The sequence below is a fragment of the Plasmopara halstedii genome (genome assembly GCF_900000015.1).
Source record: "Plasmopara halstedii genome assembly, contig: Scaffold_3060, whole genome shotgun sequence".
NCBI classification, from domain to species: Eukaryota; Oomycota; class Peronosporomycetes; order Peronosporales; family Peronosporaceae; genus Plasmopara; species Plasmopara halstedii.
In genome coordinates, this window is record NW_020189964.1 from 2,319,307 (window position 1) to 2,338,233 (window position 18,927).

The window sequence follows — 18,927 nt, forward strand, 5'->3', positions numbered from 1 at the left end:
ATCAAATACTCAGTCGGGTAGCACGGTGGACCCATCTTGCTTAAATTCCTGCGCTGGCTTTGGACTTTAAAATGGCTCATTATCACCAGTCACTCATCCGACAACGTCGTTTTCCGCTTTGCCGGCCGTTGTGCCAGCTAATGCGGTCGATCCCGCCAACGAGTTCATAGACGCGTCCCCAACTGTCGTCGACTCGACTCCTGCGTAGCAGCTGCATTGGACGACGAGTGGATGAATCTAACGCAGCCGACCGTCAATGCATCCCCGCCTCAAAGCGTCGACACGCGTCCGAAGATGGCGGACTTCTTGCGGCAGCAAGAAATAAGTCGACGCTATAACGCTGACGTCGAAGTTGTGCGTCGCCGTGTTAGGACCCCGAAGCCCCTCACCTGCGACATCGAAGCAATCGATCGTCAGTATGTCGGTGGGGATAACTGGTCGTTCATCTCGACTCGCATGGAGCAGGCGCGACTGTATGTGCTTTCGCCCGCCAAATACGACATGATGATCGACACCGGTCGGACGTTCGCCATGACTCCACTCCAGATAAATCATGGTGTCGCTGGCTGGCAAGCACCATGGAAACGAAGCCTGCACATTGATTTCGCAATCGAGCAAGTATTGAAACTCCCGGTGGCAATCTGCGCCCGGAAGTAAAGACTAAAAAACTGCTTGAAGCTGGAGCGCACGAATACATCACATTCTTAGTGGTGTATTCAAGTTATAGGAGTACATCGTACTTGGTAGCATAAACTTCATCGATATCGTGAGTGTCGACTCGGACACCAACCCGGACGTGATCCTCCACAACTTGTTTTAATTGGGATGCAAGCCGTACTACGACAAGTCCCACGAAGAAATCTCATTTGCCAATTGGCGCATCTACTTCGTCAAGCACATGTCCAAGTTTCTAGATGGTGAATGGGTCGGTTTGCGACCAGATCCTAATTGATATCCGGCGCATGGCAAGAATACTTCGTTCCAGTCTTAACGTCTACGATTCCGCTACCGCTCGTACCACGGCATCGACCTTGGGACGACCGACGACAAATTTCTCGCTCAGCGTATCCCAGTGAATCTGCATCACAGCTACAGCAGCATCAACAAACGTCTTCGAATTCTTACGCGCTAGCAGCGAAAGCTCCGTCAAAGCAAAACTTGCTCTAGAAGGCAGGAAACGGGATGATCAGCTCCAGAGCAGTGCTCAACATAACCAGTCACTCAGGAACTTACTGTCGATCTCGACCTTCAACGGCAAGGTCTCACCTCCTGGAAGTTCGGAGACAAAACATCCTCCAATGTTGCTCTTGATTGACGGCTTTACGCCCGTCACGAACAACAAGAGGAAGCGAGGTCATAGCAAAGTTGATTTCACTGCTCTTCTACTGCAGCAGAAACTGATGCCACTGCATGGCATCGCAACCGGGAACTACTTCTATGTGCTTAAGTCGATGAGAATTTTGCTCGAATCGAAGGTCAGAATAGTGCCACAAAGTTACGTGGTAGACAGACAACCAATCAAAAGGCGACGTGTTGAAAACAGTCGAGGATATAAAGTCATTTAAAAAAATACAGCGGGCTGGTGCACTTTCAAATTTGGATGTATCCTTTGGTCTTGAAGAGGATGCAGCGGCGTGCATCACCAGATCACCCCTAAAAATGTGAAGCGTCCTGACATTGTAAAACCATCGACCGAGTCCGCCTTTTTGTGGAGAAGCACCACACAAAGATCAAGAAGGCATTGAAGGCATCTAAAGTCATGGAAGTGACCGAGTCGATGCTCGACGACGAAAACGCGGCGCTATTGAATACCTTCCCTTACCGTCTCGCGGAAGCAGACAAGAAGATCGAAAGAGTGAGCAAGCTGCTCGAGAAATTCGCGAGCGTTATCCCACATCACGAAGAAGACGATCGATCGTCCGCACGTCTTTAACAGCGCGCTGTCGCTGAAGACGGTACAGGCGCCAAAACTGTTGAACTCTTGCAGCTACCCACAATCAATTGTGTGTTATCAGCGATGCAGCCGGGTCAAAACTCCAGTTTTGCCATCAAGTGAAAAGGGTGATGGAAACAACAATTCTATCCAGGCGCCTAGCCAATTTGGAGACGTGCGTCAAGTGGTGAAACATGTCCAAGTTGATAAGAAGCCGAATCGAGCGACCAAAACCTAGGAATATTTAAACTGGCAATGATGCCCATTGCGCCGACGATCTTTGTCAACTTTCAGTATCTCACAGGTCAGCCGGTCGAGTGGATCCCTGCGCACAACACGCGATTGCTGCATTCCACGACACAACTCGTCGGCTACGGTCGGGCCTCGGTACGCACAGCATGCAGCAATGGAGTATAGTGTCACTCGCTCGACGATATAGAAGTGCTGCGCAAATGCGATGGGGACTACACTTGTGCCTTGTCGGTACTTCAGCTCCAATCGTGGGTGGCATGGTGATGGTCACGGGCAGCTAAGCAACTAATTGCTAAAGCATCTTCATTGCCCATAATGGAATGGAGCAACGTTAGTGTCCTCAGCGTTAACACTAATATCATCAAGAAGAGCGATTGCCTATTTATTGAGACCTTGCTCTCCAAAACCTCGGTGTCGTGGGTCAGAAAAAGTTAGTTGTCAAACAGCACGAACCTTAAGCTTTATAGCTCCACCTTGACTCGAGCTTTAAGCACAAATTCTTCGTGAAAGACCCTAACTAGCTGTTGGATCGACCTTCGAGCGGTCGGGGCGGTGGAGCACTCACAGTCCTTTGCTCTGACAGCCCTGGCTCTCGCTCGACGATTAAATTTCCACACCTGTTGGTCGTAGGTCGCTCGCTACCTTGTCGTGAAGGTAATGGTCAAAAGTGCTTTCCACTGTATGTGCCTAATAAAAGCAACGCTTCTTCGAGAATCTCGGGAATGAAGAGCTCGAGGACCAAGCGACGCACTTTGTCTGGGCGACCTCAACACTCCTCCCGACCCTCAACACGATACTCCGCATTCTGACTTGAAGTATGACATAAAAGTGGTTGCCGACCGTCTCGGACAACAGGATGTAATTAACCGCGCATTTACGTACTCTTCATTGTTTTCACGACGAGCATATAAGATCTTGTAACCCGTTTGGCGCTTCTTTAGAGATTTAAATTTGCAAAAAATGTTTTCTGAAAGCAGATCGCTTAGGCAAGTCGTGATAACATACGACGTCCCTCCTTTTGATTTGGGCGTTATTAAGTTCATGTCACCGGTGTGCATAACTTTACTTCTTGTGCGCTATTGGACTCGTTGCCAAACTACTTGCGCACGGCTACCAGAATGAGCAATTAAGTTGTCTCCAATAATTTTTATCACCGGAAGCCCAGCACTTCTCATGGCAATCGGATAGACCTTGTCGCACATATATATCACCCGGCCTAGCGCTCTCGTGCTTTATACGGCTGGGGAAGCTTGATCTATGTATGACTTCCCTGTTGCAAGTCCACACTACCATGCATGCTACTTAGAAAATCACTGCGCGTGCTTCGTCATCCATTCATTGCTTGCTCGATAAAGTTTATCATGCCTGGTAATCACACGCGCTGTTAGCGTCGACACGAACACCAGTTTCCTGTACACTTTGGGCATATACAAGACATTCATCAACTTGGTCGTCTTTGTGAATCCAGCAGCAGACCGTACTGACCCCTTTCTTTGTAATTGCTGTCCATCATCTATAGAACGAATTGGCGATTGCATTTCGTGGTATCCCACAAATTTCTTCGGCTCATGCATCATGTGGCGGGTCGCCCACTGTCGGGCAGCCTAGCCCACGAAGCATTTGCGGGTAAGGTAACTTTATCACTGTTCTTTAACTATGGAAGTCAGGGTAGTCGTGACGTTTGTGATAGATTCAATAAAGTTAAAGCAAGTCTTACGAATCGCTACTCCTGCATTCCTGTTTTGGTGTTGTCAACAACCACGACTATCCCCATCATTGCCGAAACGGTGACCACATTGGTTTCTGTCACCTCTTTGTAGGATGCCTGCCACCTCGTTCACCCATTGAGGTCCTGAGCACTTCCTCTATCTCCTCTCTCTTTTTTTCAACCTCAAAAACAACTCTTCACAACCATAATCATTTCTTACCGTCTGCCTCGATGATGCGGGCCATCACATCATATTGAGGACGAATATCTAGTAGAATTACCAACCTTCAATTCCCTGATATGACCGTGCCTACCGCGGCCTACCGATATCACAGATATCTCATGAGGTGATACCCCCGTACCTAGCGAAAACCTTCCGCTGGTACCGCTTGATGAGCATGGATTTGCCTGCTTGACCCTAAAACGTTTATTGGGTTGTCGGAAACACTGTAAGTGTACCAATATCTAGTGACAAAGATGTTCTCACTAGAAAATTTTAGGCGGGACTGGCGTCTAGCGTTGGCAAGATTTTCCTGGTGGCGCGCCCTAAACTTTATTTTTATTGAAGATGTAGCAAGCGACCTGCCGCAGATTACTTCTCATGAGCGAGTAGAAACCGACCTCGTTCGAGGTCCGATACATGTTGGGGAACTAAATTTGAAGACCCACGGGAATGAGCAGGGTCGCTAATAGAACATCTGAGGATATATGTTTCTTACTCGACATTTACGTCATGTTTTTAATATGCAAGATCAACAATTAAAAACGCTTTAGCCGGGCGTCCGCTTTATAAATTGGGGTTCAAGAAGCGGGTTAACGGAGGCAGTGATGTTTACTCTCCACCAAAAGCGAAAATCGATCGCGACACTCCCTAGCACTTTTAGCAGCATTTAGCAGGCCTCATGGTGCGTACGGATTTCCTTGGCCGCTGCTGCTTCAAGCACATGCGGAATCCTTAGAGATTTTGAGCGGTGAGGTCGAAAAGTGCGCGCAAATTGACTTCCGTGCACTTGATATGCTTTCGGTTTGAGCGGAACGCCCGCATAAATAGGAATGTAATGGCTCGACTCCACGCGGTGAACAACATCGGATTAAAAAAATCCCTAATCGCAACGTGATTCCATCTACAAGATTCGTAACGATATTTGAGCTTGTGAACAGAAAGCTAGGTTTCATCAGCCAGGTACAGCTCATTTATGACAAACTGGGCGGGGTGTAGCAAGTTTTTTTGCCTTCCAGAACGGTCATGGATTACGTGACTTAAATCGAAGATATGCAGCACGTAAAGCCTTTTTTCTTTAGTGACCAGCACGGCCTTTTCCTCTGAGTCAGGCGCTCCTTTTCGAAAAACACATCGGCAAACTCAACGAGTACGCCCTTGAGGAGGTCGGCCGCAAAAGCTGGTCCATTATCGGATCTTGTCGAGAAATGGTATCATGTACGACTCTCACGTTTAGGATGAGGCACTGCTGCGTGCAAGAATTGATGTAAAATTCCAGGCAACATATGCTCGTCGAGCGTTCGCGTTTGCGCAATGTCATCAACCGGCAAACGTGATGCGAATACAAGAGTGAATCGCATCTTGGCGTGTGGGAGATATACGATACATTCCATTAGATTTGTACACCCTACACTTACGTGCAACAAAGCGAAACTTTACATATATACCGTTGCACAAAACGCACATTATACTTTCGTTCTATGGTATAATCACAGTATTGGGTATCGTGATGACGATACGACTCCGTAAGAGACACGTGGGTTGCTGGCTGCACGTTAAACAATATAGATTCTTTTACATTGATTATCATAGAACTTACATATCTAAGAAAACTTCAAATTGAGTTAGCCATAAATATATCATTCTAAGAATTAAAAAGCAAATAAGTACTTTTTAGGATGTCGTTTCTGCTCCTGGGTAGAGCCTTCAAAGCCCATCTCTGTGCGCTGCATACCGGGACCATTTGAGTCGAAGCAAATCCTGTGAAAAATGCATGGTAATCTAGAACACACAATACCCAACAGAAGCTTTACTAAAGGAGTGCTGTGTTCCACGATAGCGACGAGAGTTACGCGGCCAGCCACATGTAAGCGATACTTCCCTATGTTGTAAGAAGCCAATTGCAACGTCAATGAGAATGCCATTTCTATCAAATGCTTGCCTTTATTTTATGTGCAACAAACTGTGTGTGGTTTTGCGGAAAGTTGTTAGCTCTTATAAAGAATACAACTTTTTACTACAGCAAATGAGAGAGTTGCAGAATATGGAAAGGTCTTACTTATGTCATGATGAGGCACATCGGCAACGGTTGTTATAGACAGGAACAGAATGAGATTATCGTGATGCTGCCGAAATTATCTCTATCAGATTCGCGTACCATGCTTCATTGTCAGCACTTCGCCTCTACATCGTATCGCCTGTGTCTCAGCGCTACAATTTGGCTCAAAGATCAACCTTAGAAAACTGTATTCAAACATTATTTTTTTTATGGCTGCGCCTCCTTAACGCTTCCTCCCGCAAGTTTTGAAGGGATGTAAGAAATTCTGATATACATATGCTGTGCTCTGACAATAAAGAAATGAGCTATTGTATCACGAACTTTGCTATAAATCAGATAACAATTGGCGCACTATTTGGCAACATCCTTCTGTTCCCGCATGGGCCTTGATTCGTTCATCCTGACCCATATGTACAGCGGGGCATTCGTAGCTCTTTCGCTTGGAGGAAACTTATTTAAGGTCGTGACCTTCGTTCTATACATAGTATAAGTTCGAGTGTAGCGGATCGCAATCCATTTATTCCAAGAGTAATTATAATCTTAACCCAAGGCCTATTAACTCTTCCGTTTAAATCGTAAACTATGTTTTTCGTTTTTTTTTGCGGCAAAGCCGCCTATATTGAAATTTATAGGATTAATATCAATATACAAATAAAGATATATATAACTACTGGCTGTTCCAGCCAGGTATTGACATCTTGTTTAAGTGTAGCCACACCATTGTATGGTTAGGCCAGCTTGTGTAAACCACACCGTTGTATGATCAAATCATCTTGTGTTATCCAGTCCATTGTGTGATCACACCAACTTGTGTGAACCACACCCTTCATACCGGGCACGTAAAACCCGTTACAACATGTACGCTGGTGCCACTTTGTCGTCAATTGATACCGATCGGGTTAAAAAATTGCCCGCAGCGACAATCAAAGCTCCACACCCGACAAAATTTTGATTCGTCAAATAAATAAATACCTATTCATCTGTCTTTAATACATTACAATGACGATACGTCTTAATGAGATGAGACATATGTACAAGTAAAAAGATAGAGATCAGGTGTGAGAAATTTGACGATGACGCCAGTCCGATCGCATCAAATGTGCTTTTTAAGCCTCCTCGTATACGTCCGTGTTTCAATACCAAAACCATCAGATATGCGATGTCAGTTATCGGGTCAGTGCATCACTGGTAACGAGAACCACGACGTCATATCTTTTACTCGGTAGCCATGATAATCTGAAATATTTAATTTATCATTTCGTCGAATCAAACGGTGAAGATATGAGTACAAGTATGTGGAGCGCTTTCTCAATTAATGAACTCCTCTTAAATAGATGATGGTGAATGTAAGTGCACTGAAACCATTATGCTGATAATGAAAACGTCTGCGATATCCTTGTACGAGCTTCTAGCTTTCGATTTAGCAACAGACCAGTTATTATTCCATCGGACATAGTATTTACTACCGAAATGTAGACATTTTCAACAAATGCTTCTGTTTTAGAAACGAGCTAATGGAGAATTTATCCATTTAAATGGGTTACTTCCCTTTCATCAGCCTCACCACTATGTACAACTTTCGGCAATACTTTAGACCGGCTAACAAGCCTTTTTGTATTAATATGCCGTCACAAAGAAGAAGGTCATCGACAACAACTCAGCCAGGCGCCAACATTTGAGCATGCATAACTTCCTTTGTTCTAAAATTCCACTATCGTCGAAGACGAGATGACACACTTCAGACTATAGGCGTTCATTTGACGTCACTTTAACTGTAGAAGCCTTTCCTTTGGCCCTACACACATCTAAATAAAATTTTGAGCTCGTATTCTCACCGTCATTTGTTTCGCAACCAAAATTTATTCAAACTAGCTGTCTTACCTGAACAATATCTTCATCATTGTGTGTGCACATTAGTGCACACTGACATTGAAAACGATTATTGAGTTTGTTATTGCGTTTTTTTCGCCGTCTTGTCACGAGTGCGGTTCGCATTAAATTGTCAAATCTTCTGGCTTCATAACGTGTGTTCTACTCCCATTTAATTGTTACGTTGGTAGTAATTTATCAGAGGTTCAGCTACATTCTTTCTGTCAACTCTATCGAACATCTGCCATCTGGTATTTACTCAAAGTACGGACATGTGAGCTCTGTCTCACAAATCACGACGTTCAAAAGTCACACAAATTATAGTCAATAGACCATACTTATTTACCCCGCGGCCAATTGACGACCTTTCGAATCAAGTCGACCCTTGAATAAGACCGTTTATGCAATTTTCCCTTGGGCGAGCGGTTACGCCACAAAATTGTGTATGTTGCACAAAGGCATTTTGCAAGTTGAATTGGAATTTTCTCGAAGATCAAGTTTGTTAGGCGTTCTAGAACAGGCGTCAGTGGTTAGGAGCTAGTCAGGGTTCTGGTCGCTAGTTTACTTTCTATTCTACCCTACAATAAACAAGACATCTTCAACAGTTATGAGCTAAAACGCTTCCAAACCCATGGAGATACTCACCGACGACAACTACTAAATGTGGGAACTCAACGCTTGCATGGTGTTGGACGGGAAGGAGCTGCAAGAACCACTTGAAGCCATGAAGCCAGAAGACGCACCGCGCCGTGAGACGGAGGTGTGGAAGGTCGCCGACGTGAAGGCGCTGGCTATTGTGGCCCAAATGCCAAGTCCAGCCTACCAATCGATGATTCGTAACGCGAATTCTGCGAATGAAGCATGGGATACGCTGCGTAAATTTTGTGAAACAATCACTTCACAACCGCGTGCAATTAAGGAAAGAGCTGCAAAAAATTGCTAGGCACGGGAGAAGATCTAATGAAGCACATCGTGAAGTTTGATGATCAGTATTTGCGATTGGCTGCAGTAGGCAAGGTCGTGTCGGAGGACGAGAAATGATCGTTTAATTGGAAGTTTACCCCAGAAGTATGATGCAATGATTTGTATTATCGAGGCGCACGAGAAGGTGACATTGCTGCTCGCGAAGGAGATGCAACGTCGTAAGTTTGATTTGACCAAGACGAGAAAGTAAAAAGAGCAAGCATTCAAGACCTTGATACGCGAGCAAGGTGGTTAAGGTGTCGTGGAAGAGGTAACAGAGGCCGACATGGTGACCGAGGTGGCCGTGGCGGGTGTGGAGTCTACAGTGGTGGTCGTGGGCAGCATCAAAACAAGAACACAGGACCAACATTTCCTGGGTACTGCTTTAACTGCAATGAGTACGATCACAAGCGTGACGACTGTCCTGAGTTGAAGTAATCGAAAGACGAGTTTGTTTTCTCGGCCACAACGATTGGTTCAGCACGAGAGGATATTTAGCTGCTCGATAGTGGAGCGTGCTGCCAAATGATGGGTGAGAGGATGAACTTTGCGGAATATCAAGAGTTGAACATGCCAATCAGAATCACCGTGGCTAGTTGACAACATTTGCTAGCCGAAGGAAAAGAATCTGTGCGCTTGTTGCTGGAGGCGCTTGAACGATTAAGTTGACGGATGTTTTGTATGTGCCCCAATTGGATAGGAAGCTGGTGTCCGTTTCGGCGTCGACGGAACGTGGGGTGTCGTCCAGTTCTAACGCGACTAAGCGACGCTAGCGGTAGATGGAGAAGTGATAGACATGATTCGTCAAAATGGTAAGCTGTTCGTGCGGCAATTACAGCAGCTCAAGGAAGAACAAGCCGCCTAGGTAGATGTTAGAACGCGTTGAGATAGAACGTTATGACACGCTCGACTCGGCTATTTTTCCACATCGAGGATGTAAGCTGTTGCGACGATAAGTGATTAACTGCCTACGCTTCAGCATGGAGAGGACAACGGGATCGCTAATTGTGGTAGAGGTAAGATGACGACGAGTCCATTTTCACGAGATACCGGCAGTGAAGCCAAAATTAAAAGCCCTCTGAAAGTCGTGTCATGAGCCTCATTAAGCTCAAATAGAAAGGTGGGGCCTTGTATGTGCTCACGTGCACCAACGACTACAGTTGAAACGACTACGTTTATCTGCTTTCTTCGAGTGCACAAGTCTTTGATCGTTTCGCGAGTTCAAGGCCCTGGCAGAGAACCAAACTGGCTACAGGATCAAGTGTGTTCGTAGCGGAAGAGGTCATCAGTGCAAATTTCAGTCGGTTTGGTGCCACCCAACGACATTGTTGATCAAACAAGCGTTCTGTATTCTCTGCAGTTGATTGGATTTGCGGAGAGGATCGACCACACGTTAACTGAAATGACCCGATCGATGATGTATCATATGAGGTGGGAAGAGTTCATCATCACAGCTCCTTATGTAGTTGATCGTATCCAGAAATCTCGAATCCTACGCGTTCCAACAAGTACGCAGCCCACATTAGAGCACCTTCGGGTATTTGGATCTACTGGGTACCTGTATATTGATTAGAGTAAGAGAACGAAGTGGGATTCGATGTCGCACGCTGCATCTTCTTGTGATGTGTTGCCGGCTCGAGGCTCAAAACCATACCAAATCTGGGACCTCGACAACCTAAAATGACCAAAACGCGCACGCTGACGATGAATGAGCGGCCACCTGCTCGTTATCAGGATGTCGCTGTCGTTGTTAATGCTAGAGATAGTCAAGCGAAGTATGCGTCCGAAGATGACGATGATGGTTGAGTGCGCCGACATTTACGAGTTCACCACTGCCACAGACATGAAGATCGATAAAATGGGAGATGAACTTATGCGTACGGAAGTAAATATTTCTGTTGTTCCAGCTACCGAAGTTCCGCTTGAAGGGGCTCCTCGAGTGCTTCTCGTGCTGTTGCTGACACTACACGTTCAAGCAAATATTCGTTGGGAAGTTACGCCCGGACAATTACCGCTGTTACCTTCATCTACCCGCCATATTGAAGCTCCAGTACACACCACGGCGAGTAACGTTTGGTCATAATTGCATGGTATTTAGCGGTGAATCATGACCTGGCCGTGGACCTCGTGTTGAACAGCCCCGGTTATTGACCAACGAAGATTAGATGATGATATGCCTCTGCTTGCAAATTAACCTCGTATGAGCTCTCAAGACGACAGTGTGATTGGTGGGCCAGACCCCAAACGCCCTCGCCTTGATGAGCACGAGATCACATTGATCACCACAGATGTTCCGACGAGCTAGGCAAAAGCGATGACATCACCTGAAGCCAAACAGTGGAAAGAAGCTATTCGCAAGGAACTCAAGGCACGAATTTGCAATCACATTTGAGATTTGCTCGGGCGTCCGCATGGTGCACGAGCAGATCGGGGGGTAGTGGGTAATTGCACCCTAATTTGATGAGAACGGCAACATTGTCCGATACGAAGTTCGCTTAGTGGCGCTTGGATGTTTGCAAACTCGTGATGTGGTCTACTGCTTCAGCAATATTATTCGCGTGTTTCTTACGGTGTGCTGCAGCAAGCGTCCGAAGAACAACAATTTGACATTGTAACCACATTTCTTAATGATAGCTGTGCCACAAGGTGTTGGGTTGACGACGGTTATGTAAGCAAGCTGCGGTGAAGTCTTTATCTGGTAAACGTCTGTTCGAGCTGCATTTGTTGACATTGAAATCGTATAATGCCATCCAGATCCATGCCATTTTGTCCGTCTTGGCAATGATGACAGTCGTCCTATGTACATCGTACTCTTTGTCGATGATCTGCTTGTCTGCTGAACCACGGATGCTGGGGCAGATGCTATATGTGCTATTCTTAGTACCTGCGCAATTTCCTGGCGATGATAGATATGTTCTCGGGATGGAGATTGAGTTTGCACCGCAGAAGAGGAAGCTTGTCTTAAAGCAGACCAAGTTTATCAAGACAATGCTCAAGCGATTCGGGCAAACGGGAGTAAATGTCGTGCTTAATTCGATGGTGCTTGGTCTGGACTTTACGCCAGACAAATCGCATGAGGTGCATAAAAATGCTAGGAGCTACCGAGAACTAATTAAATTTCATTTGTACGTCGCTAATACTACCGGGCCCAATATTAGCGCTATTTTGTCGACACTCTTGCAGAACCTGAATTCTCCACGTGAAATGCACTGGCGTGCGCAGTGCGCGTCCTAAACTGTCTCAAAGGCACATCTACACATGTAACTGGGCTTCGAGACTTATGCAGACGCAAATTGGAGAGGTGGCAAGCACACAAGGTGCTCAACATATGGAGTATTATTGCTGCTAAAATGTGGCCGGTAGTGCTCAAGAGCAAGCGGCAGTCCACGGTGGCTCTGTCTTTTACTGTAACAGAGTATACGACACTTGCATTGGCCACGAAACAGGTCATTTGGCTACGCTACCTGCTGGTTGATATGGGGCTCAAGGCTGAAGCCTCACCACAATTTCAACTAGAAACAAATCGGCTATTAGTATAGCTACCAGCCAAATTTACACGTCTCACGCGAAACCATTGACCTAAAAGCTCATTTTGTGCGAGGCCACGTCGAAGCAGGACGCATCATACTACCGGGAGAGCCTACGGAGAATCAACTGGCCGACTTCTAAACTAAGTCGAAGTCGACGCCTCGCCTGTTGCTGCTATGTCAAAAGAGCGACATCAACGATGTGCAAATTGAGGAAGTTTTGTGATGCCACATCACAGATTTGTGTACGGTGCACAAAAGATAATTGCAAGTTGAAATGAAATCTTCTCGATGATCAAGTTTGCAAGGTGCTCTGGAGAAGCGTTAGTGGTTTGAGAATTAGAATAAGTTGCTATCTTAATCATTATTTTTCGTCTAGCCTTGAGAAAGCGGAACACAATCAAAAGCAACGAAAGAGGGAGAGCATGGGTGTTGTGATGTATTATTTGTAAATTTTAAGATAATGGTGAACTTGATGCAGGTTAGAGTAAGCAAATTGTAAATCAACGAAAATGGAGCTAATCATGTGCTGTAATTTCAAGCCATCGCCACATTCAATATGGAAATTTTAATCATACATGTAGCATAAAATATCTCCCGTCAATACAAATGACGCCAATCTTGATACATTCCTAGTGTCCACGTTGATGTTGTATTAGTATTGACAGTTCACCCACCGAGTAGCCGCGATGGGGATCCTGCGCTTTTCCATCCGCGGGCCAATCGCTGGGGTTTGGAATAAATTATGCTTCTGGCCTTTTAAATTACTCTCAATTCCGCGCTGCAAGTAACAAGACATCGTTAAAATATCTGCCATAATCACATCAAAGAAAAATAAAAAAATCTAGTCGCGCATCTAAGTAAGTCAATTGCACGCTCTCCTGCTCAGTGAGTAGTCTCTGTCACAGGGTAAAAGCAGCTATTGAGGTCGCTGGCACCCCAAAAAATGCGCTGTAACAGCCTTTATATTCGACATAAAGTCACATGAGTATTATACGAAGTATAATATACTTATTGATCACAGGGATAATCGTGATATACAAAACGGTCATCTGGTTGTCACGGATTCCATCCTATCAAGCACATAGATCGTATCCATATCAGCATGCCCGGTCGACCATTCATCTAAAGCACGATATCTACCAAAGTCTTGCCGCTCTTACCCGGACGTACAAATAGGCAAGGGTCAGCATGGTTGTACAAAGCCTATGTCAACAATTGCAGCACGAATTGTCTTAGACCATACAGTCGCGGCTTGCTGAAGGTTAATCGCAGCCTTTATACCAGCTTTTACTACAAGCTCTCGTAATAAAAAGAGAATTCTGGGCTGTCCGACGCTGGCAGCTTCATATTGCGAGAAGCACAAAGGGATGGTATTATAGCTTGCCTTTGTATAGCAGGTATTGTAGTAATGGACCTGTCGCATATGTGGGTACCCGAGCGACATCATGCACGGTGTTTGGCTATCTGTATTGCTGCTCTCATCGATTTTTTGTTCAAATACCCACTGACAGCACCTACCCTTTGCTTTACGCGGATGTTGAGTAAATCTCAGATTTGACTGTTGATGTGAGTCTGACGCTGCTTATTGCTAAATGTCATGCGCTATATAGCAGGTCGATAGCTGAGACGCCGCTCAATACTTTCGACAAACGATGTATTTATTTTACAGATTTTTTTACATTTGTTCGTTCAGAAAAAAATCCAAACCGCCAGATGGTAAAGTTATGGTAAGATTGAGGCCCCTCACCTGTCAGATTTTATTTTCACGTTTCTAAGACTCACTATGAACTTCTAGCCCGATATCAAGTGTTTTCATTTCTGATGGTTTACAGACCAGATCGTATATTATTTTTTGGCAGATTTTCGGTATCCATTTAATTACGCAAAGATGAAGGTAAGGGATATCTGAGCTCTTTCGCTCGCCGTAAATGCTTGTTGCTCCTTGGTATTGGTTTCGTCTTAATTTTCACTGCCTCGAAGGAAAGTGCTAGCATTGTGGTCCCAAGTGCCTTGGTCAGTATATACGGAAGCCGACGCTTCGCGTCGATGGGCCCATCTTCAAGATTTCTTTCTTGACAGTTATGGCAAAGCAAATGGTGCCCAATTTTGTGTACTCCGTCTGAGCATGATATCCAGCGTTGATAGCGGAACTGATCGCTCCTTGATTGCTTTCACAAACTTGTGTGCCTTCAACTTTCTCACGACCCATGCCATTAAGCATCGCACACGTCCAAAGAATTTCTTGAGTGCGGTGTCTGAGAACCATAAACGCAGCCTCCATCAAGCTGAATGCAACGGTTCGCTGGTAGTGTAGTACACAAAAAGTCCGTTTCGCTGCATGGAATCGTCGTAGCCCGCCGTTCTTCAGAAAACAGGTCAGCTGTGCTATCACGTATGCAGCACCGATATGTGCTGGAAGTGACGGTGCCGCACATTTGCGAGGTACTTGCATTTGTGCATCCATCAATTTTCCAGTAGGTGATCGTCGCGGTCTCTGTCACTGATTGTATTGCGTCCGCAACAGTGACTTTTATCATACGGATTCTTGCAGTCGCACCCTGAGTGACGGAGACTGAGAAATTTAGTGCAAATTACTAGCCGTGATGCTCGCGGGTTGATGTGCACGAAAACACGATTTCACTTATCATACATAATCGGAAACCCGATTCGGATTACAGAGATATTGTGTAAAGTAGTTCGCGTACCACGGCGTCAAAACCGACGCACGGAGTATCTGTCGTCAAAGTCGTGATGCACAGGGTGATCGTCGTATTACCGTACTGACGCAAATTTCAGCCAACACTCTAGCACTTACGTTCTTGGGGTAAACTAAGCGCAGGACAACGATCTGTGAGTTGAAAATGCATCAAATATCCGCCTCGTTCTGCAGTCGGTTGACCTCCGCAACCAGACCTTGATACCTGATACAAACTTGCAGCACGCTGTGAATGAAGTGATACTAGACTTTTGTCGTCAAGAGCTTAGTAAACCTCCATACGACCGATAGCCAACGCGATGGAGATGGAAAGCGTTAATGACATATCGTTCATTTGACGCGATCTTTTTAAAAAAGAGCCTGTGAAGCGCAACTTGTGCTTAAGAAATACAAGAACCGTATTCTGTTCTACGTTGTTGACGACGGGCGTAGTGTCCACCACGTCGGGTGTTTCCAAACACTATCTCGAATCATAGTGAAGTCTGAGTGCTGGGGTGGTCAAATCAAGACAAACTAGATCGGGTGCACCAGCTCGAGAGAGATGGACTTCCTTTTTGATAGAGCTCCCAGGCGTTCTTCGTCGCTGTCCATCCTGGCTGAGGAGGTGCGTCTCACCTTGGGCGCCGAAGACGAAGCCACTACTTTAAATTGTTAGCGTCGGTCACTATCGTGGAGACTTACGCCCCAGTCGCGAATGTGCTGCTATGAATCGCATTGCATTCTAACATGAGCTATCGTTGGCTTGGTGCCGCATTTTGCTGATGCCGCTATCGGTGGTGTCTCGACCTCAAATCCATTTGCGGACTTTGGAAGCTGACAATCACAGGTGTTGTATTGACCGCCTTTTGGCAAACATTGTGTGCATATCAATCTTCTTTATTCGGTGGTGGACATGTCGGTGCGGAGGACTGAGATGATGTCATCAAGTTGTGCTCTGCTTCTGCCGTTGATTAAGCCATGGATTGATTGATTTGAAGATCCAGTTTCAGCAAAGCATCATATCTATGATCGACCCCGTTTTTTTTTGCACCACCCTTCGAGCCATTCGCGCTTTCTGGCGGCGTTTGTCGTCTTGTTAAGCGACCTAGGGACTAGCGTCTGCCCCAGTTGGGTTGTTCTTACATTCATTACAACCAATAATTCCATTAGTGTCACCTGACGGAGGAGCTCGGCCCACGGGAAGCGTGGCAGCTATAATTGTTGTCGGTGATTGTGATTTTGATGATGATGAAGGTCAGGTATATTGTGTTATATGTAGATGAACGACAGTATCCTTTCTCCTAGCTACACTACGTTATTACGCGTTTCGACTAGGAGGGAGCCGGCGTTCTGCCGCCAAAAGCGGCTCGCCGGCTGGGTCCTCGGAAGAAGTCCAGAGTTATAGCTTCTCTAGAACGGTGTTCCATCTAAGACAGCTGAGACCTGCAACCCAAAACTTGGAGCTAGTATTATAGATCTTGGTCGATGTGTTCCGCAATGGCCTCCCAGTTTGAATGAGAGGTGTTTGCTTCGCATTGTTGGGATCGATACGAATCCATTGCGATGTTTGCTGCGCGATCTGCCATTTTGTTGTATGCCCTTGTGTGATGGCACCAGCCGACGACCTGCGGCTTGCGAGTCTCGAGCTGGCATTGAGTTTAACTACGCCAGAGGGTGTGCATTTTGGAGGCCGATGTTCTCGCATCTGTCTGATGATCGTCGAGCTGTCTTCGATCACGTAGAGCGGCGAGCATCCGTGTGACACTACGTAGCGAAGTCCATGATACACGCCTGCATATTCTATTTTGTTGTTCGTGGTAGTTGGATGGCCATTAGCTATAGACGCGAACCAGATCATCGTAGGGGTCGATATCTCGCGAGTTATGAGCACCAGTATCGAACACGAACCGCCTGGACCAGGGTTGCCTCTTGACCCTCCGTCGAGGAGGTATGCCGAGTCCATGCTGGGTAGAGAGATTGCTGGGAGATCCGCTTAGTTCGTGATCATAGCAACGATCGCTTTGAGTACTCTGACTGCTGAGTTCGTCGTCTTAGGGCATAGCGTGTCGAAGAGAATACAGAGAACCCGGAGTCACGTCGACAGGCGTGAAATTGTTATTCTAAAAAGCGTTTCCAGATTGTCGCATACGAAGGGGTTACCGCTCATGACCTGGATTCGGTTGTGCCAGACAGCCGCCACAAACATCACGCACATATATTGCCACACCATGTTGGCCGTTGGGTGCATCAAGGTCGTTGCTTCCTCCGCAGACAGATCGCTGAGCTATTCGAGCGCCGATGGAGCTGGCGAAGTTGGTAGTCGAAGTGCGAAGATTGCTTCTAGAGGCTTGCCTTGAAAGCTGACACCGAAGCCTTCCCATTCTCTTATCAGGTGGTCCCACAATCTCTTGGCATGGGGGCATGTCCAGAAGACGTGAATCAGGTGAGTTCTGTCCGACCCTGAACATGTCTCATGTGGACACGACAGGTTATTTGCTGTTCGGTTCCACAAGTTACCTAGAGCCCGGGTCTTGAGTCTCAACATGATCTCCTGAGCTGAACAGCGTGACTTGTTGTCCACTTCAAGTTGTCTAAGTCGGCTTCAAGCTTGGTCGCCTCGTTCGGAGGTCCTGCTGAGCTGTCCATTCGTCCATCTCTCTTCTTGATGCCGTCCTTCAGTCGATGTTGTTGGCAATGGGGCTTGAGTGTCTTGCGTTTAAATTTCCAACCCGTTCGTCCGCATCTCAAGCTGACTATTCTAGACAGTCGCGGGTGTGGATGGAAGTAGATTGTCGGTGATTGTGTCAAGGGCGTGGACCATCAGTGCGCACCCCAGGTACCATTGCAAGCAGCAGCAAAACTTCCAGCTCACCAAGCCGTAGATATGAGGCTAACGCAGTACTAAAACTTCAACGGTTAAAAAACACGTAGCATTTACTATGCTTTCAAGGCAATCGTGCTGAACATATCTTTGTTAGATGTTAAATTCTGACGCCGTCTGCAACGCTCAGAGCCTTGACGCCGTTCACAAGCCAAGTCTCTGTGATGCCGTTCTTGTACTTGATGACCATTACTTGGCTCATAAGACCCTTCCTCGCCAGGGTCATTCTCATAATAAACTCTCACTGGTAATAGTTACCACTCCACCTTGGTGCGCTTGTTTGCCAACATGGGTCTGGACATTGTATTGAAGTAAGACCTGGATGCGGCTGTTGACCTGTTGATTTATTGGTATTAACGCCGGTCGATTCTGTTGAAAAAACATATTGCAAATCAGGGTCTATTTTACATGCATACGTAATACATTTTTAGACCCAAACTCTTATTAGCCTAGTGCTTAAGTTTACATTTATGATTATGGGTTAAATCCCTTGAGTGATAACACATAACTAATCCATAAAGGTACAACATCTAGCATCTGTACGAAGTAGTAAATCAAGTGAGAATGACACACTCAACTGCAAGCGATGTATAGCGCAATTGAGCCTCCTGATTACGAACAAATAGCTACCTAACCATCATTTAATGATACATGGATAACGACATTTTATTTTAATGGGATGAAACAAAGGTCCGTCAAAAAGTAGAACAAACTAAACATCTAAATTGGGAATTGATGGTGATGTCGGTGTTGAGATCGCCGCTCTGTGCTGCAGAAGAACGATATTGCAGCTATATGTCTATTTTGCTATCATTTT

At 45.9% G+C, this 18,927-nt stretch overlaps 3 protein-coding genes across 3 annotated transcripts; 2 read left to right on the forward strand and 1 right to left on the reverse strand.

Moving 5' to 3' along the window:
• Positions 1–4,370: 4,370 nt before the first annotated feature.
• On the forward strand, positions 4,371–4,595 carry PHALS_06980 (uncharacterized protein; the record flags this gene model as incomplete). Its single annotated transcript, XM_024720370.1, has 2 exons — positions 4,371–4,517; positions 4,587–4,595. The coding sequence occupies 2 exons, from the start codon at positions 4,371–4,373 to the stop codon at positions 4,593–4,595; spliced, it is 156 nt and encodes a 51-aa protein (XP_024585575.1).
• A 4,107-nt stretch (positions 4,596–8,702) lies between these two features.
• On the forward strand, positions 8,703–8,984 carry PHALS_06981 (uncharacterized protein; the record flags this gene model as incomplete). Its single annotated transcript, XM_024720371.1, has 1 exon — positions 8,703–8,984. The coding sequence occupies one exon, from the start codon at positions 8,703–8,705 to the stop codon at positions 8,982–8,984; it is 282 nt and encodes a 93-aa protein (XP_024585576.1).
• A 7,644-nt stretch (positions 8,985–16,628) lies between these two features.
• Positions 16,629–16,934, reverse strand: PHALS_06982 (uncharacterized protein; the record flags this gene model as incomplete). The annotated part of the gene is made up of 1 exon (XM_024720372.1): positions 16,629–16,934. One exon carries the CDS (start codon positions 16,932–16,934, stop codon positions 16,629–16,631), a length of 306 nt encoding a protein of 101 aa, XP_024585577.1.
• Between the last annotated feature and the right edge of the window lie 1,993 nt (positions 16,935–18,927).